Below are 27,761 nucleotides of genomic sequence, written 5' to 3' on the forward strand. Positions count from 1 at the left end.
GCACTCACTGCTTGCCAGGTACCGTGCTAAACACTCCACATGCAGGAACTCACTTCAGCCCCATTGCAACAATGTAAATCCGACTAGTATACTCATTTTAGAAAGTAGAGAACTGACACAGAGATGTTTAGTTACTTGTTCTAGATTACACAGTAAGAGATTCTAACCCAAACAGCCTGGCTCCCTGGCCCAAGCTCTTAGCTATTATACTAGACTGCTGAGCAGAGTAATTCACTGCATCTGTCCTGTCTCCTCTCCTGCCATTCCCTCCCCACCCTTCAGTCCCTGCATCCTAAAGCCCTGGCAACCAGTTTGGAGGGACAGGGTGTGGGTTCGTCTCTCCTTCCCACTGAGGAATTGTCCTCAGGGTCTGCAGGGTCCTGTGGCCCAGGGCAACCCCCAGGCTTGGGGGAAAGGAAAGTCTAACAATATCCCCTCACCACAACTGACCCTGCTGAACTTCACAATTCACCAAGCCCTCCCACACACCTCAGCCCGGTGGGGAGGCACCTGGAGTACCATCACTTAGGTAAACAGGCCTAGAGAGTGCAGGGCTTACCCACGGTAGGCAGAACCACGGGGACACCTCTTTGGGAGGACCCTGGCCCAGATGGCCACCACCCACCTCTGTGTGCTGGGGCCCCCTCCTGATGATGTCTAGTGAGCACTGCCGCCTGCAGGAACCCGGTTCGATTGCTGGGTCAATGTAGCCTTCCAAAAGCCTTGGAGTTTCCTGTCAGAGCCTCCTGATCTATCTGCCTGACCCTAGGCTCTCCCCTTGGCTCTGCTCAGACAGAGTGGTAGTGGGGGTGGAGGCATCTTTGTGTGTCTTCAGGAAGGACAAGGTTGTCTAGCCCTTCTTCTACCAGGACTTCTACCAAGAACTACAGCCCTGGGATGATAAGAGCCGTTTCTGGCAGTGCACACAACTTCCTTCTTTTAGTTTCTTCTTATTTTTAATTTCAAAGATGGGCCCTCAGTACTCTAACTCAGAACAATTTCCACCTCCAGAAATAAGAGGAGCCTCTGGGGAGTGCTTAGGGTCACCTTTTGGATGGCAGGAAGGGTCAGGGGACCCCTAAGCCCTTAGGCTATTATTGTTCCTGAGGAGAGAGGCTCCTCTGAGAGGCCTGTTGGGGAGCGTGGACCTTCCCAGGGCAGTCTGGCCCAGTACAACATGACTTTCCCTACATTCTTTCAGCCCCATGCCCAGGGGACCACATTTAGGGGCACCAAGGATAGGTAGTGTTTCTTACTGTGTCTTATTTTCCTATCTCTCAAATGGGCCTAATGGTCCCTGCCAGACCTTCTACCCAATGTTGTGAAGGTTGGATAAAATTAGTATGAAAGACTCGTACGCTGGGTCTGCAGGGTCCTGCGCCCAGGGCAACCCCCAAGCTTGGGGGGAAGGGAAAGGGGGAACTTCACATAGAGGATATGCACAGCCGTGGCATGCATACACATGCTTGTGTGCATGCGTGTGTGTGTGCATGCATGCACCTGCACTGCCTGACTTGGGTGCCATCTGTGCACTCCCAGGTAGACAGGGCCTTGAGGCTCGGTGATACGGGTGTGGCAGTGCCTCAGTTGTAAGGCTGCTAGATTTAGCAAATATTTGGGTCATATTTATGCTAAAAATGATTCCTTGCTTATTTGAAAGTCAAATTTCACTACACATCCTGTGCCTTATCTGGCAACTCTGCTTCCATGCTCTGGGTGACATGTGTACCTGTGTTGGGCTGGTCACGCACGAGACTGAAATGGTGTGGTTGTGTGGGACTATGACAGAACATCAGTGTGATGGTGACACTGTCACCAGGAGGAGTGAGGCTGTGGGTGACTCTGTGCTTCTCTGTGACACCCCCAGGTTCTAGCATCTCCCTTAGGGCAGGGTTTGGACTGTTTGCTCTGTGAGGCCCAGCAGGGGTAGGAGACCCGCCCTGGGCAAACAATTAGATCCGCCTCTAGTTGGGACTGTGATGTGAGCCTGTTCTCACCAGCTATCATACTGCAAAGCGCAAGTCCTCTCTAGGCTGTCAGCTCTGGGGGCCTCAGAGTGCTCTGTCCTGGTTTCCTTCCAGAGGGGCCTCTGGAACCACCTCTCTACTCTGCTGCTTCCTGGTGACATCACATAGGTCACTGATGAGTCTTCTAGAACAGTGCCCCCAATACACTGTCTTGCTTCCCTAGGCAACCTGGGAATTTTCTCCACCCAAACTGGCAGGCTGAGTTACCCCTGAGGAGGCGGCAAAGGGAGAAGGGGCCAGGGTGTGGCAGTGGGGGCTTTCTCCTCATTTTCCAGAAGGAAGATGGAGGCAGCCATCTGTCTGTCCGACTAGATGGTGAGTAGAAGGGAGCACCCACGAGCTAGTCAAGACTTGGTGGCCTCTCATTGTCCAGGATACTAGGCAGGGCAGGGGCTGAATCGAGGCAGAGAGAGGGTGGTGACTGTGCCCAGGTCACTCCCAGGGTAGTGAAAAGGGTGGCATATAATGGGGAGCAGGCGTAGAGCCTTGAGTTAGGAGCTGGGAGACCCTAGGTTCTTATCTCTGCTTTGTCCCTGCTAGTTGGGCCTTTGTTTCTTCATCTGTTTGGTGAGGGGCTGGGGCCAGATGACATTAGTCAGAGGGTCTTTTGTTTAGATGGGGCCACAGTGGGGGAATTGAGGGGAATGTTAGGTCATGAATAGCTCCAGGCAGGTGCCCTGACCCCTGCTCTAGCAGCTGCCAGGGGACAGTGAGCACTGTCCAGACGACCTCTACCCACATCCCAGGAGTCACAGTCCTGAGATACTAGGATCCCCATATGGGCTCTGGCTTGTTTTGTGATTCAGCAGTGTCCCTGTGCCTCGGGTGGCCTTAACTATCTGTGAGGGACATGTGTTAAGCCCCAGTGCTTGCTCAGCACCCTGGGTAATGATTCCTCACATTCCCATGACCTCTCTCAGTTTGCTAAGCACCTTTTCCTTCTCGTTCCACACCCACTCTGACTCCAGCTTGGTGATGCCCCATCCTGGGAGGCTGGACCCACTTCCTGGGGAGGTACCCTGTGGCTGGGGCAGGGGATTACAAGGGGCGGAGCAGGGTCACTCTTTGCCAACCTTTTCCACTGTTAATCTTCTGTGAGAATCTTAACAACCATCATATCAAGATGTTACCTTAACACTTTTTATTGGAAACTTGCCATTTTTGGACAGTGTATTCTTCCCTATGTACCCTCCCCCCAACCAGTTACATTTTTAGTTACTTATTTTTGCGGTGAAACTGACACATGTACAACTCTTTTTACTGCAGTAAATCTCAGAGAATAGGTATTATTCTAGATGCAGAAACTGAGGCTCAGAGAGGATATGTCACTTGTTCTTGGTCACAGAGCTAGGCAGTGGTGTTGTTAGGCTTTGAACCCAGGTTCATAGACCCTTTGCATTGCCAGGCTATGGGAAGGAGAGAGAGTCCTAGATTGAAGTCCTAGAATTTCTTTCCAGACTCTTTCCCCCAGACTCCCTTCTCCCAGCCCTCCTAGGCTCACTCTTCTGCCCTTCTCTCTGCTGCTTAGGGGTGTTTGAGACAGGATATGAATCTGCTTTGATCCAGCTGTGTTTGGGAGGCCCTCATGAAGCCCTGAGCCAGAGATACCTAAATTCTAGGCCAGGTGGAGTGCTTACATGGAAAATTAATGATGAGTAGGATGGGGAGTGTTGCCCTTCTGCCTACCCACTGGTCAGCTAGCCTGGCCTGAACCCAGGACCCAGGACTGAGCCCAGGGTACAGCCATCTGAGCATAGAGGTACCAGGTCACCTACCTCTTCTGACCCAAGACCCAAAAGATTCATGCTTGGATAATCTGTTTGGAGTTGAGTGATGGTTTGGTTTCTGCCATCTGTTCTTCCCTGAGTTTGTGTCTCCCTCAGACCGGCAGCTTTCTGGAGATGGGGAAGTCCTTCTGTCAATCTGCCCTTATTGCTACCTCCTTCTATCACCCCAGTGTTATCTCTTTTACCCTGTACTGAAACAAGCATAAAAGGTTTACGCCCTAGGGCCTGCTGTCTGCTGATATGTGTGTTATCCAGGCCCTAAGAAGGCAGGAGTCACCAGGCCAATGTTCCCATCCCTTTTCCTCATGGCAGGTCCCAGAGGCTATAGGTCACTACATACCCATCTTTGGGTCTCCCACCAGCCTGGGTGTGAGGCTGTCAGATAAAACCGTTGAGGCTGGTAGAGGGGCAGTGATCTGCCGAAAGTTGGGGTGGAGGCAGAGGAGGTACATAGCAGACAGCCAGAGCCCAGGCCTCCTGAGCCCAAAGCCAGCCCCCCTGTCACCCACTCCATTGTCACCACCCATGCCATTAAAGAATGTGGCATAGAAGGTACAGGGGTGATTATCTGACTATGCCCCACCTACCCCCAGATCCCATCAGCCTCATGGGAACCTGCAACTTATTTTATAGGATTTACTTTACAGAATGCCCCTGGGGTCATTTGCCCTCAGAGCTCCCTGCTCGCCCCCACTCACTTATAAAATTGGGCCTTTTTCACAAACATCTCAGAGTTCTAAGCATTTCAGGCAGAAACACCTCTGTTTGTGAACTCACCATGACAACTTATCTTTTTCTAGCACCTTTAAGAAAAGATATTCCATCCCAGAGCTCTAAGATAGTGAGGCTAGGAGGCTATTCCTTCTGACTCCCTCATTCTACAGAATGGAAACTAAGGACCAGAGAGGATGGGGCAGCCAGAGCAGAGAAAGAATCCAGGGGTGGGAGATGGCTGAGACCTGAGCAGCTGTGTACCCACGGTGTGTCACTGCGCAAGTGGTTAGGGCTGTTAACTGCCTATCAGGGTGAGCTTACCACAGGCCCTTCCTGCTACTCTGGGGCCAGGGGCCAGTCACCAGGGTGAGTGAATGCTCAGCCTTGGGCCCTCTGCCACACTCATACTGGCCTGGCCTCAGAGAAGTTGAACCTATTGACCTCAGTTCATACAAAGTGGCTGGAGGCACAGCTGGCACTAGGACCCAGCGGGCAGGTGACAGATTCCCAGGCTGGAAGGGGTGGCTGGAGTGCAGGTGGACAAACCTTCCCCTTGGATATGGAGCTCTGCACAGCTCTGCCTGGGGAGGGACTGGGGAGCCCCAGAGCTCTGGAACCAGATGCTCTTGAGAGCCTAGTCTCATCCATGGGAGGTGTGTGGACAGATGTATGGGTGCTCAGGGCAAGTGGTGGAGGACGAGGGCTAGAGTCCCAGATTGGAGAGAGGCCTGGTTAAAGCTCCCAGCTGAGGCTGGAGTAGAGATTTTGCCCAGTCTGGCCAGTCTGTGAACCTTACGGCTAGTGGGTAAGACCAACTTCCGGCTGGGTTTGTGTACTTCACTGGGAATTGCTTTGAATGTGTGTAGGCTTGGTGTACCTTGAGGCTGGTGGGAGGTGAATTTCTGGATTGCTCTTGATTGTGGTGGGAGTGTGTGCCCATATTTGAGTCTCTAGGGTGTCCTGTCGGGGTGGAGGTGGTTCTGGGGACAGCGTGCCTATGTGTTGAGATGGTTGCAGAGGTAGGCACCTCTGAGTATGGGGGCTGGGGGATGGAGAGAAGGGGCTCACAATTAACTTGCAGAATCCCTCTTCTAGTACTTCGTCGCCCCGCCTCTCAGAGCCCTCTGAATATTGGCCCCTCCCGGATCCATTCCCAGCCCCTGCGGGAGCACCAGTCCCTCCGGGCTGAGTCCCCTCCCTGGGCGGTCAGCGGCGGGCGCTAGGACCCTGCGGGGCGGGGCGGGGCGGGGCAGGACTCCGAGCTCTGTCAGCTGTACCTCCGCAGCCTGGAAAATACCGAGCCCGGCAGCGAAGCCCTCGGAGCCCCAGAGCCTAGCCCGGTGGGAGGGAGAGGGCGCGTGGGGAGGGGGGGCGCGGGGCGGGGCCGGGCGGCTGGACCCACTGCTCCTCCCCCCAGAGCCCCCGCGCCGTCCCGGTCGCCTGGGCAGCGGCGGCGGAGGCGCTTACACCCCTGGCCCCGGCGGGCCCCGGCGTTGCAGCGGGCGCAGGTGAGCGGCCCGGAGGGCGGGCACCCCACCCCACCCCGCCCCCACCACTCGCCCCGCGCGCCTCCCGCGCTGGCGCCGCTGCCGAGTTAGTTGAGCGGGTCCGGCCAGCACGTGCAGATCCCCGCCGAGCTGTCGGTCACCTCGGATCCTGGCCTCCCACGAGTCCCGACGGGCTCTCGCGGCGCCCCTGCATCCTATACCCAGCCCCTGTTCCTGCCCCAGGGAGGTCTGGGGTCGTTCCTTTGGGGTGATCGCAGTGATTTCCCCGTGCCGGTGCTTTTTCACTAAGGGGCCATCGCCTGCCTATCTCAAACTCTCCACCCGCCCAGGACCCCGGAGAGCCCCACCCGCGCCCCCAGCGCGCTGACTGCCGTCCCCAAACCGGTCTTGCAGGTCCCAGAAAGGTGGCGTCAGCATCTGCAGCCGCGTTGACGTTGTTGGAGCCTTCGCGGAGGACCCAGGAGAGCTGGACTAGGACCAGGGCCCTGGGCCTCCCCATGGAGAAATCAGCTGCCTCAACAGAGCCCCAAGGGCCTCGGCCAGTCCTGGGCCGCGACAGCGTCCAGGTGCCCGACGACCAGGACTTCCGCAGTTTCAGATCAGAGTGTGAGGCCCAGGCAGGCTGGAATCTGACCTACAGCAAGGCCGGTGTGTCTGTGTGGGTGCAAGCTGTGGAGATGGATCGGACCCTGCACAAGATTAAGGTAGGATTGCCCAGCCTGCCAGATACAGCCTCCACTGCAGACCTTGCTGTCTCAGAAAGGGAGTCTCCTGGTCCTCCTCAGGTCCACAGGCACCTGGTTGTGCACCTTGGGCTCAGAGAGTCTCCTACCAGGAGCCAGGAGGAGGCACAGTTTGCTGGGCCGGTCCCCATCACACAGGTGGGCCAAATGAGTCCTGGAGAGGGGGTGTGACTCACTCAGCCATAACCCAGGCTTCTGCATGGCCCTGACTGTCTTGTGTCTAGATTGGTCTGCCCCTGCCTCCACCTGGTCCCTGACTTGAGTTATCCCAGGGAGAAATTGAGCCCTTCTCTCCCTCATTTCTGGCCCTCTCAGCCTGAGCTGGGTCTCTTTCCCCATTCTGCTGCTTTGGATGCCAGGGACCTGATTCCTTCTTGCCTGGGTCCCTGCTCTCCTACCTTCCTTTCCTCGCTGCTCCCTGAGACTCCTGCAGGGACTCAGGACTGTGGTTGGCACATCCTGAAGTCAGGGCTTGCATGTCTCTACCTTGGAGGTCCAGGCTGGGGGTGGGTTGGGGGAGGAGAGGGCCAGCAGATGCCTGCACATAGCCCCCTTGTAGCCAGCAACCCTCTCTTCACAGCCCCATAATTTTCTTCTCTTTGCCATAATAGGGCAGACTTGGGGTTTTGGACCCTATGAACCTACTTCCCTTTGGGGGCTAGTGGGGCTGAGGCTAGTGGAGACTGGTCTAGAGGTCTCAGTAGCTGTCCGCACCACATCTGGCACTGCTGTGGGTGCCACATCCCAAGGGGGTGGGTCTCCCACTAGTGGGCTCCTGGCAAGTAGACTATGCCTTTCCCTTTCCACAGCGCTGCCACAACAATGCGTGGAGGAGTGTATTGCTATTGTGAGGAGGGCCAGGGCACAGGACTCAGAGGGTAATCCTCCCCTCCCCCCACTTCTGCCTGGGTTCTGCTCTCAGGTTAGCTGGGGCATCTTGGCCTTGCACCAGAGTCTGACCTCCCCTCTCTGATCCTATGTCTTTCTGCCTCACTTTGTCTTAATCATTTACAGCTCTGTCCATCTGTCCCACATGGCCTTCTGGCTTGCCTTCTCTACCTTCTCTTCTCCCCTGTGTGACTCTTCTGTCTGCATCCCGGCTGGCTGTCTCTTTCTTTCTGGGTTTCCAGTGTTTCTCCCTCTGGGACACTCTACCCAGGTCCAAGACCCTGGGCTGAGGGTTTCCTGGGTGCCTGACCTGTGTCTGAGCCTAAGGAGCAGGGGAGGGGAGGGCAGCTGATATGTCCTAGCTTGGTGCTCTCTGAGGGCAGGGACAGGTCCTGTCCCACTTTGCATCCCCAGCATCCAACACAGACAGAGCAGGGATATTGGCGGAAGGAAGGAAGAAAGGAAAGGAACAACCTGAATGAAAGGTGAGCATGGTTGTGAAAATAAGGTTGTTTTCCTGACTGACACGGGACAGGCTAAAGGCTGTCAGGGCGCAGTGGGATGGGGAAGTACAGTTTCCCCATGGCTGGCTCTCAAGGGGGAGGGAAGGGGAGGAGGGTGTGACCTGAGTCCAGGACTACCGCCCTGTTGACAGAGAGGGCGGAGCTGCCTCCTCCATCTGGCTTGGTTAATGAATAAAAATGCAGCCCAGTCCAGGACTGGAGTTGGCAGGTCTGGGGGCCAGACTGTCACAACAGACCCCATGTGACCAGATCAGACTTGTCAAGTGGCCTTCCTTGGGGTGGAGGGGACCTGGAAAAACTGGGTGTTGTGGGCTTATGGTCAGGACATACACCCTCCCCAGCAGCCAGGAATCCCAACCCCCCTTCCCTCTGCCACTGTGCAGAGGTTGAAGGTGCCAAAGGGCCGTGGGAATCCCTGGTTCCTGCTCCCCCCTTACTGGGATGCAAGTGAGGACATTGAGGCCCAGAGAGGGGCAGGGCCCACCCAAGGCCACACAGCAAAGTCCCAGCAGAGCTGGACTTAGAATCCAGATCTCTAGCTTCCCAGCCTAACCCTTCTGTTATGCACCCCAGAGTGGAGGGAGACTTGGAGTTAGTAGGTGAGCAGAGCTGGGTCCTAGGGAGGATGCTGAGGCCTTGGTAGTCATCCCATGGAGCCAGTCCCTGACTCCTGATCCCCTCAGCACAGCCAGGTAGAGTTCCTGGACCTGGGCAGAGGTCTGTGAGCTCCCCATCCCCAAGACTGCAGGATTCCCAGGTTCCATGCAGTTAATCCCATTCTTCTGAGTCCCTGCTCTGAGCCAAGCATTTCTCTCCACCAATTTACCCTCAGGCCAGTCCTGGGCAGTAGTAGGCTTGTCTCCATGCTACAAAGAAACTGAGGCTGAAAGAGGTGGCGTCACTGCCTAAGGCCATACAGCAGCTGAGGCAGGAGGGGAACCCAGGCCAGCCTGACTCCAGAGCCCTTGCCCCTCTCTGGTTGGGCTCGCATCGTTAGTCAACATTATGGCATTTGACCCCATCAATATACTCTTTGAAGGACATGATGTTCTAATTATCCCATTTTTGTTTGATACATGAGAAAGCTAAGGTCCAGAAGGGGAGTGGCTTGCCAAGGTCACGCAGCAAGTCTGTAGCCAGAGTCCACAGGGATCACAGGGTCACTCCAGGAGCCTGGGACTCAACCACAGGTGTTTGTTGAGCCTCTCCCCCCTCCCCCACTCCCACCCCCTGTTCTGGGCTTACCCCATGAACTGGGAAAGCCAGCTGCCCCTGGGCATGCCCTGTGCTCATGATCCTAGGGTAGGGGTGGGGTTCCAACTATCTGTCGGCCTGATTGATTTCCTCATCATCTCCCTTCCCCCAGACTTATCTTCTCACCGCCACTATGTCCAGAGGTCCCTGGAAGCCACTGTGGCTCTGGGCCCAGAATTCAGAGCTAAGACAAAGGGAAGGGGCTGCTGGAGGCCACCTGTGCCCTTTCACTCCCTCCTGGCCTCCACCCTGGCCTGGCCCCAAGCTGCAGTGTGCTCTGGGTACTGGAGAGGAAGCCGGCAGCCAGGGCTTGTCCCAGAGGCAAATGCTGAACACGGACCCTGGGTCCAAGGTGGAGGGCAGCTTGGAGCGAGGCCTCCCCATGGCTCCTGTGGTGGCATGAGAAATACAGAGCCAGGGAGTCTGTTGGTCATTTCAAGCAGGGCCAGCTGGGGTCCAGTCCTGGCTGTGGTATCCTCTTCTGTGTATGTGACCATGGGCACGCCCCTGCTCTTCTCTGGGCTGTTTTCCCATCTGCTATGGGACTGTCCTGGCTCCAGGAGCCTCTGAGCTCAATACCTATGCAGGAGCCTGTGAGAGGGGAATGAGGAATGGGGGACAGAAAGCCAAAGGTGCCACATGGCCTGCCAAGCCCTGCCCCCGATGCTCACATGCTCAGACTCTCCCGTGCCACTGCCTGCCTAGCCTTGTGCTTGGCTAGCTATGAGAGAGGCAGAAGGGGAGACCTGGCTCCTGTCCTCAGAGGTTTCCAGTGCCTGGTGGAGATAGGACCGACAGTTCCAGGTGAGCCCTGCCCACTGCACAGGGCAGATGTTCACAAGGAGATCACAGACACAGGAGTGGGCTCCATGGGCAGGGAACTTGAGGGGCTTGGCAGCTGGAGCAGGGCTAGGAGTCTCTTGGCGGAGTATGGTTGAAAACCTGAGGTTCCTCTTGCCTTAGAAAGCTGGGCAGTGGGAACCTGTCTTCTCTGAATCCCTGTCCTCTGGCTCCTCCCCTTCCCATACGGAGAAAGCTTTACTGCCCCTCCTTGCCCTGTCTCACTGTCCTGGAGCTCCCACACCACAGGACCCCTAGGTTCCAAGTTATCAGGCTCTCAGAGCCTCATTCTCTCCCACCATGAAATGTGGGGTCATCCCAGGGATCTCCAAGGGATCTTCTCACTTTTAATAGTCAGTGAAACTCAGAGGGTCATGGAGAAGGTGGGGGTGTGGGCAGTGTTTTCTCTATACCTTCTCACTGAGTCTTTACAATTGTCCTGTGGCGTGGGTCTTACTGACCCCATTGAACAGATGTGGAAACTGAGGCTCCAAGCAGGAATTCACCTGTGTAAGGCCAAACAGCTAGAGGTGGCTGACGCAGGATCAGAACCCAGATCCTTGGGTCTCCAAGGCTGAGTGCCCTCTGTTCCCTTGAGCCTGCTCTTTTGAGCACCATTTGACAGAAGGCCGCCTCTAGGACCCCATGGCTCACAGCTTACCCCTCTCTTCTGCCTTGCATCTCTCTATGCCGTGTCATTGTGGGAGGGCACCCTGGAGGGGATCTGGCTGAGCAAGAGCCCATTCCTGGTTGTGTGACCTTTCCAAGGCAGGCTGCTTTTCTGGTGGCAGGGGCAGGAGTTAATCTGGTTTTAGGGCCTTGAACATTGGTGAGTCAGACTCAGGGTGGGCCTCAGCCCCATCTGGGGTTCAGTTTGCCTGTCTCTACAGGAAGCTGCTGGACAGGTAGTGTGTAGAAGCCACTGTTGCCTTAGGCCATGGTAGAGGGGCCTTCACAGCTGGACACAGAATAAGGATGAAGAGCTAAAGCCTTCCCAGTCTGTGCCGTCACAGAGGTCCCTAAGTGGGGCACCTGACCCCAGGGCCCTGAGGACCATCCTGGCTGGCTCTAGCTCTGACTTGGTCTGGGGCAATTGGGAAAGTAGTGTCAGAGCTGTCTTCAGGGAACAGGCTTCCAGAGGGCATGGCTCCAGGTAGTCAGGGTCTGGGCCTTCAGGTTGGGGAGCTCAGAGGATGGAAGATCAGAGTTGGCTAGGGGCTTTAGAGGTCTTCCCAGAGGAGGTGCCTGGTTGGGCTGTGGCTGCAGGGGAGAGAGCACAGGGTCCAGAGTCCCAGCCACATGGCTTTGGGCAGGTTACTGCCCCTGCCCAGGCTTAATTTTCCTCATCTATCAAATGTGGGTAGTAGTGCTGCCCTGCCTGTCTTCAGTCACTTCATTCATTCATTAGCCCATTTAACTAATGGGTTCTCTGCCTGGCTCTGTGCTGGATGTTAGGGACAGATAGGGGAATCAAAGCCAAGCCCTGTCTTCAAGGAGCAACCAGTTGGGTGCTGGGACAGACACTTGTCACGGGAGCTGTGGAGACCCACCATGGGCCTCTGAACCAGCTTGGGGCCATGGAAGGCTTCACAGAGAAGGAATGTTCAGGTGCTCCTTTTGGAATTGGATGAAGAATAAGGAGTACAAATTTGATGCCATCGGGAGCTTTCCATGCAGAGGAGTATCTGTGCAAAGGCTCAGAGGCAGGATGCAGGGCAGGGCAGCAAGACAACGGCAGGCTGTTCAGTAAGGGACTGAGGACTCGGAGCTAGAGGTGACAGGGCTGGACCAAAGCCCTCGGACATGGGTTCTGGAAGGCCAGGGGAAGGTTTTAGACAAGGTGAGTGGTAGGAGGAAGATGTTGCTGTATTTGGACAGAGTTGCTAAGACCTGCACTAAAGCAGGGGCTTTGGGGAATGGAGCAAGGGCTTGCATCCAGAGCTATGTAGGAGGACTGGTGGATGGAACATGGGGGTTATAGCACAACCCTGTGCAGTATACCAGCGGTGAAGTGTTGTGCAGTCGGGGCTCTAAGGCAGTGTGGATGTTCAGTCCCCTTGGTGCCTGCCCTGGGGGTGAGGAGCCTTGTGAATGGGGGTGGGTGCCTCTAGTCAGTGTCCCCAGGAGCTAGAAGAGCCCTCAGTACCCACGCTGGCTCTGTGCCTCCACACCCAGCTCCCCAGGCTCTGGCTTTAAACTTTAACGAGCCCCAGCTCAGTTTCCAGCTGAGAGTCTTTAAAGTTTCAGGAGATGAGAGAAAGAAGGGAGTCCTGGAGACAGATGGGTTTTCGTTCTTCCCCTGCATCTCCATGCCTGGCTGGGCCACCTGTAACCAGGGCCGTGGGTGCCATGATCTCAGAAGCCTGGCACTCTACCAGGATCTGGGACCTCTGTTGGGCCATTCCTGCCTGTTCTGAGGGGTCTGGGCACCAGGTTGCTGCCAAGATAAACAAGATGGAAACATTATTTCAGCCCTGACTCTGTACCTTTGCCCTGACCTGGGCAGGTGAGCTGTGCCAGAAATAATTGGGGGGAAAGCTGCTCAGACCAGGTGCCAGGCTTGTGGTATCCCTGCCGATCTTGGTGCCTCACTTTATCCTCTCTGGCATGCTTGGGCTGGCCTTGCTACTCTGGGGCCCCTTGAGCTTCAGAAACACAGGCAGTAAAAGAAAGTAACAGGCCCAGAACTTAGAGGTGGGTTCTACACCAGATGCAGTTTCCTCTCACCTGTCGTTAAAGAGAACCTGGGGCAGGTGGTACAGGGCAGCTGGAGCTGTCTCTGGGGCTTTAGCCTAATAATTGCCTCCCTGCCTCTCAGCCTGGGCTCCCTGAAGGCAGGTACTGGCTACCTCTGATGTCTCTAAAATCCTTATGTCCTGGAGCAGGTGAACAATGCCTGCATATGTACACTGCTTCCTGCTATGTATACGCTTCCCCCACCTACCACATGCACCCAGGAAGTGGAGGGTGAGTACTGCCTTGTCTTCCTGTGGTGCCTGGGCTATTTAGTCTCATCCTTTGGGTTTCATGCCACAAACTTGGTTCTGTGAGGTTCCCTCTACATCTCTGGGCATCCCCAGCCCTCTGACTTTAGGCCCTTCCAGATTGCCTGGAACCTGGTACTAGACCAGGGAAATTATGAGTATTAAGGCAGAGGCCTGATCGCTAGAGGGGATGGAGTTCCCTGTGTGTCTCCAATACTGATTCATTCAACACATATTTATTGAGCACATACTAAATGCCATGTATTGTGTTATGTGCAGGAATTTAATGGCAAATCAGGCAGATCAGACTCTGCTGTCATAGGTTTACATCCTGAGGAGGAGACAAGCAAAACAGAAGCAAAAAACTAAATAAAATACCAGATGGTGGTTATGTATTATGAGGGTAGAATGATGTGATGGGGGTTGCCCGGCCTTCTGCGTGTGGCACTGGATTGTGGGTGACTGTGTGTGTGATGAGGTCCTTAGCAGGGTGGACTGTGAACCTCTGCTCAATTGCCCAGGTGACAGCCCTGCAGCGAGCACCTGACGAGGGTCAGTAAATCATACTGAATGTGTGTGTGTGGGTGCACGTCCATGTGTCTAAGGTTGCGTGTGTGTGCCTCTGAGTGTAAGACCGTGTTTCTGTGTCTGGTGTTACTGTGTGTATGAGTCACGCTGCCTCCCTGCAGCAGAGTTGTCTCTGATCCAATTATGTTTCCTCAGCTGTCTCCTGGCGGCTCCTGCCCCCTGGCTCAGCTCTGCCCACCATGGCTTTCCCTTCCCTGCTCCCTCCAGCCTCCTGTCCTCGCCTCTGGGCCTATCTCTGGGTCTCAGAGGCTCCTCTTAGAGTGTGTTTTCTATCCCTGTCTCCAAGGGTTACTGCCTCTGCCTTTATGTCTCTGGGCCTCCCACCCACTCCAGCTACTCTGCTGGTTCTGGGGACCTGGAGATGGATCAGACCTGGGCCCTGCTCTTGAGGCCTAGTGGGGAGACTGATGGAAATGGTGACAGCCCTTCGGGAGAGCTCAGGCTGAGGGAAGCCAGTGGCTGACCGCATGGTAGGGGGCAGTGGTGTCTGGGCAGGGCATTGGGAGCCGTGCAGCAAGCTGAGAGGGTCTTAGTGAGTCTCTCAGTGAGGTGGGCTCCCAGGGGCACAGGTGTAGACTAAGGGTGGGAAGGAGTGGAGACGGAGACAGAGCCTGAGTGAGGAGGACATTTTGAAGTCAGGATTCGATCCTGAAGGCAGAGAGAGAGACAGCAGAGGCTTGCAAGCTGGGCAATGCTATCATCAGCTCTGGGTTTTAGAAAGCTCCCTGGCTGCAGGGGACAGATTGGCTTGGGAGCCAGGAGACCCAAGACGAGGACACAGCTGCAGTTGTACAAGCAAAGGATAACAAAGTTGTCACTGCTGGGCCCCAGCCCAAGGATGGAAGGGCCCTGAGTCCCCTCTGCCTCCACTGCCAGCATGGCCGGGTGACATAGAGCATTTCCAAGGTAACTCAGCATCAGCAAGGGCAGCCTCGGGCCCCATCTCAGCTGAGGGCAGGCTTCCAGATCCAAGGAATGAAGACCTTGGGATTCCGGACAACATTCTTAACTGAGGGAAAAAAAGTATAGTTTGTATGTCTTGTATAAACTATATTGTACCAACGTTAACGAGAATCATTCATTAACAAAAAATGAAAAATCACTCACAATTCCTGAGTAAAACTTCCATGGTTCCTTCCACCTGTCATTAAGGATATATTTTGTACATAGTTTAGACCATGGCACAAGTACAAGTTTGTATCCTTTTTGGTTCATACATTGCTTCTGTAGAAGTTTCTTATATTGCTACAGACTTATTAATTCACAAACATTTCCAGCAATACTCCCTGACAGGCCTCTTCTGGGCCCCGAGGGTTCAGAGTCAGCTTAGTTCCTGCCCCTGCCCTGATGGAGCCCACGGTAACTGGGCAATAATCAGCCAGGTGATATGTTATTCTTAACTCAACTGGGCCCTGCTGTTGGTGGCGTTCCAAGTTGTTCTCCAGTATGTTTTGCTAATTACAAATACAGTAATATAGTCATTAATATTGTAACAGAACTTTTTTCTTATTTTGTATTTTTTCCTGAGTATAAATTTCTTGTCATGAGGTTCCAGGGAATGAGTTGAAAAATACATTTTTATGATTTAAAAAATATTGCCAAATTTATTTTCATGACAGTGGAACCAATTTTTGCTGTCACAAACTGTAACAATTTTACCATATCTTCACATACAATGGGTGTTTTATATATTTTTGCTAATTTACTAAGTATAAATTGGTACCTCAGTACAATTTAAATTTACTTTTGCCTCTTAGAACTATAAAAGATCTTACAGCAAGCCCTAAAATCTCCCCTGAACCTGTCTCTGACATCTCCTACCCCTGTACCCTGTTTTATAAAAGGATGATGTCAAAAGCAGTAATCAGCCCCAAGTGCCATAGAGATTTTTATGAGTCCAGGAGGTTTTCATGACAATTCTTCCTTCTGAATCCCACAGAAGCCCCGAGGGCCACTGGCTACAGCCCAGCACCCTGAAAGCCAGAAAAGCTCACAGAGGCATGGCCTCTTTGTTGGGTCACCTGTCCAGCCTTCAGTTCGGGCAGCAGTTCTTTTACTAAACGGTGCCTGGCCCAGGGGACGCCAAGATGAACAAGGGGCCACAGCATTGTAGGCAAAATGGGTGCCTTGCAGTGTGTGCTGATGGAGGGAGGCCCTGGGGATGGAGGAGGCAAGGAAGAGTAGGCCCCCAGCCGGAGCAGGCTGCCTGGACAGGGGACAGCCAGGCTGAAGTTTGGGGACAAAATAGGAAAGGAGCCAGTGAGGGAAGTCCTGGGAAAGCAGGACCAATCAGACCTGTCTCCTCCTGCAACCCTGTGACCCCTTATGTCAGTGCCCATGAACTGCTTTTGAGATTTGGGGGGCGTGGAGGAAGGTTTAAAGGTCTCCATTCTGGGGGCCCCAGAAACCAAGAGAAGGGAAGGCTCTCTGCTCTGTCAGCTTGGCCAGTGCTGGCCTCATGGGGCCTTTAGGAAGGACAGAGTGGAGGACCATGAAGCCAGCAGGTGGTGAGCAGGACCTGAAGGGCCCTTGGAGCTGAGCCCCTCATTATGTGCCCCCTGGCCTGTCTCTGCACCTCTCAACACCTGGTGTGACCTGGGGAGGGTAATGCCTGCTCATGGATTGGGAGGCCAGAGTGGGTGGATTTGTGTATGGCCCTGGTGTAAGAAGGCCACCCACCCGCTCCCTGTCCATCCACCCTATGGATGGATCTGGGGCATTTTGTTTTTTTAAAACTTTGTTCCATGTTCCTATGTACCCTGCTCTGTGCGGATTAGCAGGAAGGTGCTCCCCTGGCAGGGTCTGAGAAGTCAGGGAAAGCTGCTGGGGCCTGGGATCATAAGGGCAGCTGCTGCTGGGGGCTTTATATACAAGTCTCACTTAATCCTCACAGCTCTGCTCTGAGGGGAGGATTATCCCAGTTTGACAGATGAAGACACTGGGACCCAGAGCTAAAGTCCTTCGCCCAAGCCAAGGCCAGACAGGCAGGACATGGCAGGGTAGAGACCTGCCTGACTCAGACAGCCCGGAACTGCTGTGTAAACTGTGAGCCTCTGTGGTAAACTGGGCCTGGCTGGGTCTGGTGGGGCAATGTGATGGATGAGAGGTTCTCAGGTGCAGAGCTCCACTGCTGAGTTTTGGAAAACATGGCCCTGTCTTTTGAGCCAAGTGAGGTCTGAGGACCCAGTCTGGAACTTTGTTCAGAGAAAGAATCTCTGAGCTTCTCCTCCCTCATCAGCAAGCCCTCTGAATCCAATGAATGCTGCATAGTTAACTAAGCCCCCCTCCAGCTGCCAATGTGTTTGTTTTAGCTGGGCCAGACCTGCCCCTTAGTGAAGGTACAGAGAGTCCTGACACTTTGGGGTCAGGCGTACCTCGGCTCAGGTTCTCTGCTCCGCCACTGTTAGCCAGGTGGTGATGGTCAATTATTATACCTCTTGACCTCAGTTTCTGTATCTGTAAAATGGGGATGATGATACTCCTGGGGTGTTGGGAGGGTAAGAGATGGTGACTGCACAGGGTGCAGCTGGATGCCCTTGACAATTGGCAGAGGCAGTGTGACCTAAACTGCAGTCACTGTGGTGTCCATGGTGCAGGTGCTGCCGTCTCCCTTTGTGGGATGGGGAATTCGTGATTTGGAGCTCATGGTGAGGGTTATTGCAGGAGTGACTAATGTTCAGGGCTCTGATTGATTTGTTGCTTAGTGCCCCACCCCAGTCAGGAACACTTCCTTTGATTTGAATATGGTTCTGTTGGGAAAGGGTGATTTGCTTAACAGTTATTCCTTTTACAAAACTGTCTGCTAAATTGTAATGTGAAATGCAATGTGGTGAGCAGTCAGCACAGCTTGTGGGATGTTTCAGAGCCCAAATGAACATGAACCCCTACCCTTCTCTGGGCCTCAGTTTCCCTGGGTCTGTAGGACTTTAGGATAATCCATGTGGCCCACAAATCCCATGGACAAGGATATTGGAGACCTGCTGTGAGAGGTCTTGGGGTGAGGGTCAGACTCGGTCCACTGTCAGTTTGCTTGTTACTGCCCTGGCCTTTGACCCTCAAGCCCATGCTGCTGCTCCATGGAGGTGACCTGGCTTCTATTTCCCTGTGTCAGGTCTACCATTTCCCTGAGTCCTGGGAGATCCTGCAATTCCTCCTGCACCACTTGCCTTCCTACTGTAGAGATTCCTTCTTTGTTAAAGCTCAACACTGGGAAGGCTCCCAGAGTAACACAAGGCCAGGGGTGAGAGAGAGGAGGGGGGCAGAGTGAGACGCACCATGGGCACGGACCCTGCTCTGTACTCATTATTTAAGCCTCCAGGCCTTTGACCCCCAGTCCCTCTGCCTGAAATGCCCTCTCCCCTTTCGTCAGTTCAGCTCCTTTTCCTTTTAGGCTGTGTAGCCCTCTGCTCCTGTAGTTCCCATGCCTCCCCCTCCCAACCCTGCTCATTCTCTACTGGGGTTTTGTGTCTGTCTGTCCCACCACCCACGTCACGGGGCCTCTTTGGGGAAGGGCCCAGGTCTGATTTGCCTCTGGATTCCTGCTGCTCAGTGGTATGCCTGGCACACAGGAGACTCCAGAACATGGTGAATGGATGGATGGGTGGACAGGCAGGGCCAGGGTGAGGCAAGAGAGGTACAGACCACAGAATATAAGGAGATGAATGCAAATGCTGCACAGTCCTGTCCTATGGAAGGGTGGAAGCCGGCTGGAGTAATAATCGCTGCTATTTTTTGAGTCTACTATGTGCCAGGCATAGTCTATACATGATCTCATTTAATCACAACATGAGATAGGTACCCTTATATTCCCATTTTTATTTGAGGAAACTAAGACTGAGAGTTAAATCCTGTGCCCAAGGGGAGGAGCTGGGACTGGAAGCTGGGATTGCCAGACTGAAAACCTACAGGAGACTCCCCTCAGGCCTTTCTTGCTTCTCACTATGCCAGGTCCATTCTCACCATGGCTCTGTGGGACTTGGGGGTGCTGGTCCCAGGGTCCGGGCAATCCCAGTTTTGTATCTCATAGGATATGGAGAGAGCAGAGTGCAGGGGACAGTCTATAATTTCTCTGGTGTTACTTGCTCCCTCTGGGCCTCAGCTTTCTCAGCTGTAAAATGACTGCTTGTCAGGCTCCCTGCTGTAATCAGGCTTTAAGGGCTTTGTAGCCAAGTGTGGCTCTGCAGTGGAGCAGCCCCCACTCCCTTCAGTTTTGGTTTGCTGGGGAGCGCACAGGTGTCCTGCCGAGTGACTGACTTGCCAAGAACCCAGTGGCTGAGTGTTCAGGTCACAGGCCCACCCACTGGTGCTCTCTATTGACTCCCCGCCTCCCCCACCTGTCCTTCCTGAAGCCTCTTAGAATTACACCTTGCAGATGTGGTTTGGGCAGGAACAATGCTGTACGTAACTTACCCCTCTTGGCACAGACGCCCTGCCTCCTGGGGGCTGTGGAAAGAGTGGGGCCAGGAGCCAGGCCTGCCACCGTGGTATGGGGACACTCGTGGACACTCTGCAGCCCAGCTACCCAGACTGCCTGTGTCCATCCCTGCAGTGCCTGCTGCTACAGCCTGGGTTCTCACCCTCCCAGGGCCCTTCTCCCAGCAGGCCCTGCTGCTGGCCTTCCTTCCCGAGTCTGCCACAGCCTGGGGAACCTTTGAAGTGTCCCTCTTTATCTTAACTATAAAATATTATGCAGAGTTTACACTTAGTTCACGCCTGGTCTGTCTTGTGGCTCTGCATGCTCCGCCTACTGCCTGCTGTCCCAGTGGGAGGCCTTTGGTTCTGAAGCCACAGAAGCCCTGACCCAGGAGTCTCTGAGGAAGAATGGGCCATGTATGGGCAGCGGGAGTCCCTTCTCAGTGTGCCCCCAGCCATGGGATACTTGGGCCCTGGGGACACTGAGCCTGACTGGAGGGAAGAGGCATTCCCAGGTTGGATTCTAACCTAGAGCATAATTCTGTTGTCACTGTCTCTCTATACACTCACTGTCCAGGATAACACGTTTGAGGACTTGCAAAGCCAAATTGCTTACATACTTGGACTTAAGAGAAGTTCTCATTTTCTCAGAAGCCACATAAGCACTTCTTAATTGTTAGGAGCACAGGAAGATCCAGGTTTGAATCCCTGCTCTGCTATTTTCTTGCTGTCTGCTTTGGGCAGGTGACTTAATCTCCTGTGCCTGCCTTCTGTTTGGCAGCACAGGAATAATACCGGGTCACAAGCTTGGGGTGAAGCGTGAATGTTTGGTGAACATCTGGTGCAGTACCCAGATCTCCACCTGCTCTATAAAGGTGGTCAGGGTGCTAAGGATGCCAGACCTGGCCTCTGCCATCTTCTCCATGTCCATTTCTCATCATCACATCCATCCCCTCACTTTGTTCACTCGTTCGTTCACTTATTCCTGCACTCACGTGTCATTACTCTCCTTCAGTCTCATACAGTTCCTGAGTCTTCCCTTGACTTTCATGAACCTGAGATTTAGAGACCAGTTATTTTGTAAAAGTCCCTCATTTGGGGGATTGTCTGATTCTCCTTATGATTAGATTTAAGGTTTATGCATCTTTGACAGAAGTTTCACATAACTGGTGCCTGTGTTCTTTTCATTGCCTCCTTTCTATCAACATGCAGCTGTAACATGTCCCATTACTAATGGTGTTCACTCTGATCACAGATTAAGGTGGGATCTGCCAGGCTTTTCTATGAGTTTACTCATTCTTCCTTTGTATTATTAAGTATTTGATAGGAAGGCACTTTGAAGCTATGTAAATACCTTATTCTTCATGAAACATATACGTTTCTTATTTTTTATTCAGTGGAATATAATCTGTTGCTGTCATTATTTATTTTGACATGGGTGGTCCCAGCTTTAACCTGGGGTAGGTGGCCAACTGTTCTAGTTTGTCTGGTACTGAGGGGTTTCTCAGGATGTGGGACTTTCAATTCTAAAACTGGGAAATGCTCAGGAAACCCCAATGAGTTGGTCACTCAGCCACCGGGAGCCATTCTCACTGGCTCCCATATCCACTGGGCAAGGTCCCTGTCATTCTGTGAGTACGTCCTTACTTTCTGGCACAATAAGATGTTCCAGGCTCATCTTATATCTACTCTGACCCAGCCTCAGAATCCTGCATTGCTCCAAGACCTGGCACCAGGGCCTTTTGGTTATTAGGCTACACCACACCATGGGGACTGGAGCAGACAAACTCATTCGGCTTCCCTACAGGCTGTACTCTTGTCTGCCTCTGCACCTGTGTCTTGGTAGTTCTCGTTGCTAGCCACCTTCCAGACTGAGCTCTATAAAGCCTGATCCCCCCCCCACCCCTCAGAGCTGGTTCCTCCTTGGTGCCCCACTGGGCAGTTTAGGGCACCTCTCCATTTTCAAGTTGGTCTCCTCCCTCCACTGGAAACCACTCGAAGCCAGGCCTCAGATTCACCCCTGACTTTTCTGTGCTCTGTACAAGGCTGGAACTGTGGATTGCTAGTTAAATGATTGGGTCTAGTTGTACCCTATTATGGAGCAGAAAACGAAACAGGGAGAGTCACTTGTTCAGGGTCACACAATGACTTTTTCTTTGTAGGCTGGAGTCTGTCCTTGACTTCAGTTTTAATTCTAAAATGGGGTAATACCTCAGAGCATTACTTTAGAATAAAATGTGTATAAAGCACTTAGGATAGTACCTGGCATGTGGTGAGTGCCTGTCTTGCCAAAGGGTTTCAGCTGGGCAAGTTCACTGTGGATTCAGTGTGACCAAAGAAATGACAGTAGAATGTTCTCGGAGTGAAAGGGTTATACCCAACTTTATTTCCATGGTGGCAGGTCAGTCATTAAAATCCTGTTCATTCAGAGCGAGTCTGCATGCAGGAGGCTGGTCTCTGCCTCTGGGCCTCTCTACCTGCACAGCCATCCTCTGGGCTTCTGTCCTTGGCGCTGCCACCACTCCAGCCTCTGTTCTCCTGCAGCCTTGCAGCCATGCCACTGTGTCACCCAACCATGCCACCATTTCGCCCAGAGCACTGGGCAGGGCTCTTTATATAGAGTCAATAACGATGCATTGCCCACATGTGTAGTGAGCTAGCCAACCAGGGCCAGGTGAGAATCCCAGCCACAGGAACCTTCACTTTATCCAGAGTGCCCTTCTCAGTATCTCTGAGGGAACTTTCCATTCGAAGTTTTTCGTTATTGCAGAAGCAGTACTATACATTTTAGAAAATTAGACTACGGACAGCAAAAAGAAAATAAAACCAATATTCTCATCATTTAGAGATCTGTTGACACCTTAGTGATTGTCCTTCAGAACCTTTTCTGTGCATGCATCACTTCCCCAGCCCACCCCTAAGGAGACTATACCATGCGTTCCATTTTGTAACCTGCTTTTCTTTAGGCAGCAATCTCCACCATTTAGTTTCAGTAAATTTTCAGCACATCTAATACTTAGATCACATTCACATTTCTCCAGTTGTCCCAGCCATGTCTTTGAAGCACTTGTGTCCAAGCCAGTATGTAATCCAGGGCCACACTTTTTATCTGGTTGTGTGTTCTATAAATCTCTTATTTTTGCCCAGTCCTTGCCTTATGGTACTGACCTACAGAAGAGACTAGACCAGTGGCTCTGCAGAAACTCTCAACATCTGGCTTTGTATGGTTGTATTCCCATGGTAACTCTTAGCTTGTTCCTCTGTCCTCTGTATTTCCTGTAAGATGAAGTCTATCCAGGGCTTGATGAGTTCATTGGTCCCTGGAATACCCGACGGTAGTGATGTGTCTTTACCACTGGTGATTAGTGGTGCCAAGGCCTAACCCAAGATTAGGGGGAAGGCAATGTGACCCCTCCCTCCTCTGATGTTGTATATTCCCTTTTTAGTAAAAAGTAATGCGTGTATGTGTAGTTCCTTTGGGACTGTCTGAAGTCCCGCTTCCAGCAGACCTTTTAAAATTACACAAGAAAACTTGTCCCTTTGCTGAGGGGAACTTGATCCTGGGGTTTGGGCTCTTGGGTAAAAAAAAAAAAATCACAAAACAAGGACATGGACTGAGTTTTATCTTGCTAAATACAAAGTTTGCAAAACCTGGTTCTGTTTTTACTTGCTTTCCAGACATGTGATCTGGGTTAAATCCCAGCTCTGCAGCTTACCAGTGTGGTGATCTTGGGCAAGTTGCTTAACCTCTTTGAGCCTCAAGTTTCTCCTTGGATTTCTTGTCTGACAGAGTTGTTGTGAGGAGTAAATAAAAAAGGTATCCTTGGCTCTTCTCCTCCAGGTGGAAAGCTCTTTAAGGACAAGGCTAATCAATAGTAAGAAATCTAGAGGTTTAGGTTAGATGAAAAAAAAAAAAAGGACAGGGGGAGGAGAGAAATCATTCATTTAGATGTATGTTCATGCTTCCATTTAGTTTAACATGCACCCATATGAGGTGCATTGATTCTGCACTGAATCAACCATGAGCCTCTGCTCATGAAGTTCAGGTGTCTGGGAGGGCACAGATACAGAGAGTCAGTGTAGTAGGAGTCCAGAAAGTCTGTCTGGGTGATTCAGGAAGGATTCTTGGAGGAGGAGGAGACTGGGAGAAATTGGGAGGGTTGGTGGGGGCTGAGATGGGGGAAATGGTCTCTGGATCCAGGGCCTGTCTGTCTCCTGGTGCAGGTGGTTTCTCAAGGGCTGTAAGGCTCGAGGCAAGAGGTAAGCCCATGCTGGCTTCAGAGATCGCTGCTCTCCCTGTCCACGTCCTCCTCTCCTGTCTACCTTCTGGTCAGGCCTCTGCACCCTGTGTGACTCTGACAACCCATTGTCTGTCTGCAGTGCCGGATGGAGTGCCGCGATGTGTCAGCTGAGACACTCTATGATGTCCTACACGACATTGAATACCGAAAGAAGTGGGACAGCAATGTCATTGAGACTTTCGACATCGCCCGCTTGACGGTCAACGCTGATGTGGGCTATTACTCCTGTGAGCAGGCACAAGCGCTCCCATCAAGGCCTCCAGCCAAGCTTCCTCCTCCCACTTTCTCTCCTGTGGTCACTCCCATGGCCAGGCTCCTCAGAGTGCTGGGATGTAGGACCACCCAAGGGGAGAGCAGGAGCTCTCCCTGCATTCCTGTCTACTCCCAGACATGTGGACATACACAGACATGTGTACTCATAAACACATATGCACTTCATGTTCACATATACATAGTCCACACAAACGCATGTGCACAGTCATGTACACAACCCACAGCCACATGCCACATACTCACAGGCATACATTTTCATGTACACCTGCACAATAATACAGTCACATCCACATGTACAAACAGGTCAGGCCAGCAAGGTAAGGGCTGTGTGAGGTTATGAGGAGCAGAGATAGCTAAAGAGGAGGGGAGAGGGTTCTGCTCTCTTTCCTAGTTCTGGCTTTGGGACTGTGGTCTAGTGGGTGGGGAGGGTGCCTGCTTGGATCAGGGGGAGCTAGCGGTTAAACTAGCGTCCTTGTGTCTCTTGCCTCTGCCACGCCCTCCCTTATAGGCAGGCAGGCAGGCCAGGGGTCTGGCTGAACTGTCCCTTGCCCTCCACAGGGAGGTGTCCAAAGCCTCTGAAGAACCGTGATGTCATCACCCTCCGCTCCTGGCTCCCCATGGGCACTGATTACATCATTATGAACTACTCAGTCAAACATCCTGTGAGTCAACCTGCCTTCCAGTTGGGTGGGCAGGGAAAAGTGCCAGGTAGGGCTGGGCCAGCAGGTCTAGCTCTGGGAGAGGCCCCTGGCTGCTACCATGGCTTCCTATGACTCTGGGCCAGGCATGAAGCCCTCTGGACCTCGGTTGCCTTTCTGTAGTGAGAATATCGGCACCCGTCTCCCTGCTGGGGCTCTCAGGCAGATGAGGAGACAGCAGTGTGGCCCCTCATTGTGAGCAAGGGGGCAGGATGGGCTTACTTCCATTGGTTGGGCTCTGAGAAGAGCTGGCCTGGGAAGGAGGGAACCGGTTGAGAGGTAGGGTCCTCTGGCCGTTCCCGAGCCTGGGCCACCTTAATCTCCATGGCAGGCAGAACAGGCAGGATGAATGTGTGTGTATGTATGCGGTGCCCATGGGTATGCTCATGAACCCTGACACCAGATGGGGGCTTGCCTGAGGGGAAGAGGGAAGGCTTTAGAGGGGCAAGGATGACCTAGTCTAACTCCTCCCTTTCTCCTCACCCCAGCGTCAGGCCTGGCCTGGAGTGGATGCCAGGGGATGTGAACTAACTATGTGTGTGTATGTGTTTACATGTACGTCTACATACATACGTACTCACAAAGACCCTCCTTTGCCCCCTCCTCCTGAGTGTCAACTCCCTGTGCCTTCCATCCCCAGAAATACCCACCTCGGAAAGACTTGGTCCGAGCTGTGTCCATCCAGACGGGCTACCTCATCCAGAGCACGGGGCCCAAGAGCTGCATCATCACCTACCTGGCCCAGGTGGACCCTAAAGGTGAGGGCTTGGCCCTGGCAGCCTATCATGAGATCCTTTCCTATACCACAGGCAATGGGGATTGATCTACTAGGTATTCCAGAAGGGCCTCTGTTAAGAGCTGTTTTGTGTTTGGGGCATCTCCATTCAAAACATTATTTGAACCAAGGTATGAGACTCACAACAGTTTGGAAAGCAAGGACCACGTGGCAGCCACTACTCCATGACAAGGCCTAGAGCTCTCTTCCTGGGCTCCCACAGCCCTGGGCTGTGACTTGCTCCCACTCACTGACTGGTCCCACTGTCTGTCTTGCTGGCTTCCGTCCTCTGCTCATCCTGAGGCCTGGGTTTTCCAGGTGTTAGGCCTTCTTCCCTTGGGAGGGTTCAGCTAATCCCAAGGCTTCTATGGCAAATTGACTACATGTCTTTCTCTGCTGAGATCTGGGTCCCTCTGGCCATTGGCCTCTTGGGCATGTCCTTCAGGATGTCTTCTAAGACCTGAGACTCACTGTGTTCCATGCTGAACTCACTGCTCCCCTCCTGATTTGCCCCTTCTCCTAAGTCTCTGCCCTCTAGTCACCTATGCCTAGAACCTGAGGGTCATCTGGGGCTCCCTCTTCTCAGCTCCCAAATCTGGTCACTGCTTCCTACTGAGTCTGCCTCCTAAGTAGCTCCTGAATATGTCATTTCTCTCTATACTCAGTTACCTTGTCAGTCCAGTTACCAGAATGATTTTTCCAAAACACTCATTTCCTCATGACTCTCTTCTGCTTTAAGTTCTTCTGACTTTCCATTGCCCTCAGAGTGAAGTCTAAGCCTCCTCCCTGAGTTTCCCAGTCCCTCCTCACACAAGTCCCCCCATCCCTGTCAAGGCAGCCCTGTCCCTCAACCTGGAAACAGCTCTCCTCCCTCACTCATCCCTTCAAGGCAGCTTCAGATGTCACCACCTCTCCCCCTGATAGCCAGAGGAGCTGCTGGCTGCCCGCTGTGTGGGCCTGTCCTCCTGTAGCAGAGCATTTGGCTCCCAGATGAGTTCCTCTCTGGGTCCCTAAGGCTGGCCCAGGGTGGGCATCACTGAGTGAAGATGGAGTGAGTGAATGAGTGAACGACTAGAAGGTGGGTAGGCCTGAGTATGTCCCAAGCTCGCCAAGGGCCCAGTGACCCAGCACCTCACTGAGTGGGTGTTTTGGGTGTCAGAGGCAGAGCTGACACTTGGGAATGAGGCAGGCTGTGGATTCCAGGTCAGGCCAAGAGGCTTCTGTAGCAGCTATGCTTCCTGGGCCAGGGGTTTGGAAGGACGGGTAGCAGAGGGGCTGAGCATGAGGGCCATTCACACTAGAGGGATTGGGTGTGAGAAGGGCTTTTGGCATGAGTGGAGGGAGTTGGCAGTCAGGAGCTTGGTGGGTCAGGATTTTGACTCTCCACCCCCAGCCCTGTGTAACCTGTGGTCACCTTGGACCCTGTGGTTTTCTTCCATGCAGCCCCCTGGGGCTCAGAAGAGGCATGGGGGAGACAGAGTTGAGCCTTAGGACGTTGGTTTCAGATGGAAGGAGGGAGTGAGGAGGATGAAGTCTTATAGGACTTGCCTCACACTGCCCTCATGGAGAAGGGAGCAGCCTTCCTGGAAGCCCCAGGCTGGAGGAAGGAGGCTGGTGTGTGTGTTCGGTCGGGCCAGGTCTCTGAGGTTGTTTCTTCCTTTCTCTCCTTACTGCCCTTCCATGCCCTCTTAGGCTCTTTACCCAAGTGGGTGGTGAATAAATCTTCTCAGTTCCTGGCTCCCAAGGTGAGTGGCTGTGGGATTTGGGGGTTTGGAGGCTGGTGAAGTTCTGAGGTGAGGGGGTGGGCGCCGGGATGGAGACTGGGAGCGAGAGGCCGAGGTCGGGCAGAGGGGCCGGGTCAGTAAGGGGCCAGCGTCCAGATCCTGGAGCAGGGACTGGGCGCCTGAACGGCGCCGGAGGGGACTTGGTCAAGCCCTAGCCCTGGTTCACGCCTGTTTTTGTTGCGGCCGGCCGGCAGGCCATGAAGAAGATGTACAGAGCATGTGTCAAGTACCCTGAGTGGAAGCAGAAGCATCAGCCACACTTCAAGCCGTGGCTGCACCCGGAGCAGAGCCCGCTGCCGAGCCTGGCGCTGTCGGAGCTGTCCGTGCAGCACGCGGACTCGCTGGAGAACATCGACGAGAGCTCTGTGGCCGAGAGCCGGGAGGAGCGCGCGGGCGGCGCGGGCGGGGAGGGCAGCGACGACGACACCTCGCTCACCTGAGCGCGGCATCGCGCAGGGACCAGGACATGACGGGGCGAGCCGGGGGACAGGGGTTCTCCGAGCTTCCTCCCCCCGCCCCGCGCCTCCGCGGACGCTGGGCTTGGGCCAAGGCTGGCGCTGCGGCCTGGCTGGACACGGCCCTAATAAACGATCCCACAGCCTCAGCCGGCTCATTGCTGTACCTGCTTCCAGCACCTGCCAGGGCAGACCGAGGCCCTTGG

At 53.6% G+C, this 27,761-nt stretch overlaps 1 protein-coding gene across 1 annotated transcript; it reads left to right on the forward strand.

Annotated features, from left to right (window-relative positions):
* The first annotated feature begins 5,535 nt into the window (after positions 1 to 5,535).
* STARD10 (StAR related lipid transfer domain containing 10) lies at positions 5,536 to 27,704 on the forward strand. The gene is made up of 8 exons (XM_057508195.1): positions 5,536 to 5,547; positions 5,865 to 6,036; positions 6,430 to 6,740; positions 23,650 to 23,797; positions 24,402 to 24,505; positions 25,182 to 25,299; positions 27,009 to 27,061; positions 27,295 to 27,704. Exons 1-8 carry the CDS (start codon positions 5,536 to 5,538, stop codon positions 27,538 to 27,540), a joined length of 1,164 nt encoding a protein of 387 aa, XP_057364178.1. The 3' UTR covers positions 27,541 to 27,704.
* Positions 27,705 to 27,761: the final 57 nt, after the last annotated feature.

Source organism: Manis pentadactyla, chromosome 9 (assembly GCF_030020395.1).
Source record: "Manis pentadactyla isolate mManPen7 chromosome 9, mManPen7.hap1, whole genome shotgun sequence".
NCBI classification, from domain to species: Eukaryota; Metazoa; Chordata; class Mammalia; order Pholidota; family Manidae; genus Manis; species Manis pentadactyla.

What these genes read in the sequence shown, in the direction of transcription:
- STARD10 (XM_057508195.1), top strand. An exon ending in CGGCGTTGCAGCGGGCGCAG is followed by an intron (nt 6,037 to 6,429) that starts GTGAGCGGCCCG and finishes CCGGTCTTGCAG; the next exon opens with GTCCCAGAAAGGTGGCGTCA. An exon ending in CTCAGTTCCTGGCTCCCAAG is followed by an intron (nt 27,062 to 27,294) that starts GTGAGTGGCTGT and finishes GCCGGCCGGCAG; the next exon opens with GCCATGAAGAAGATGTACAG.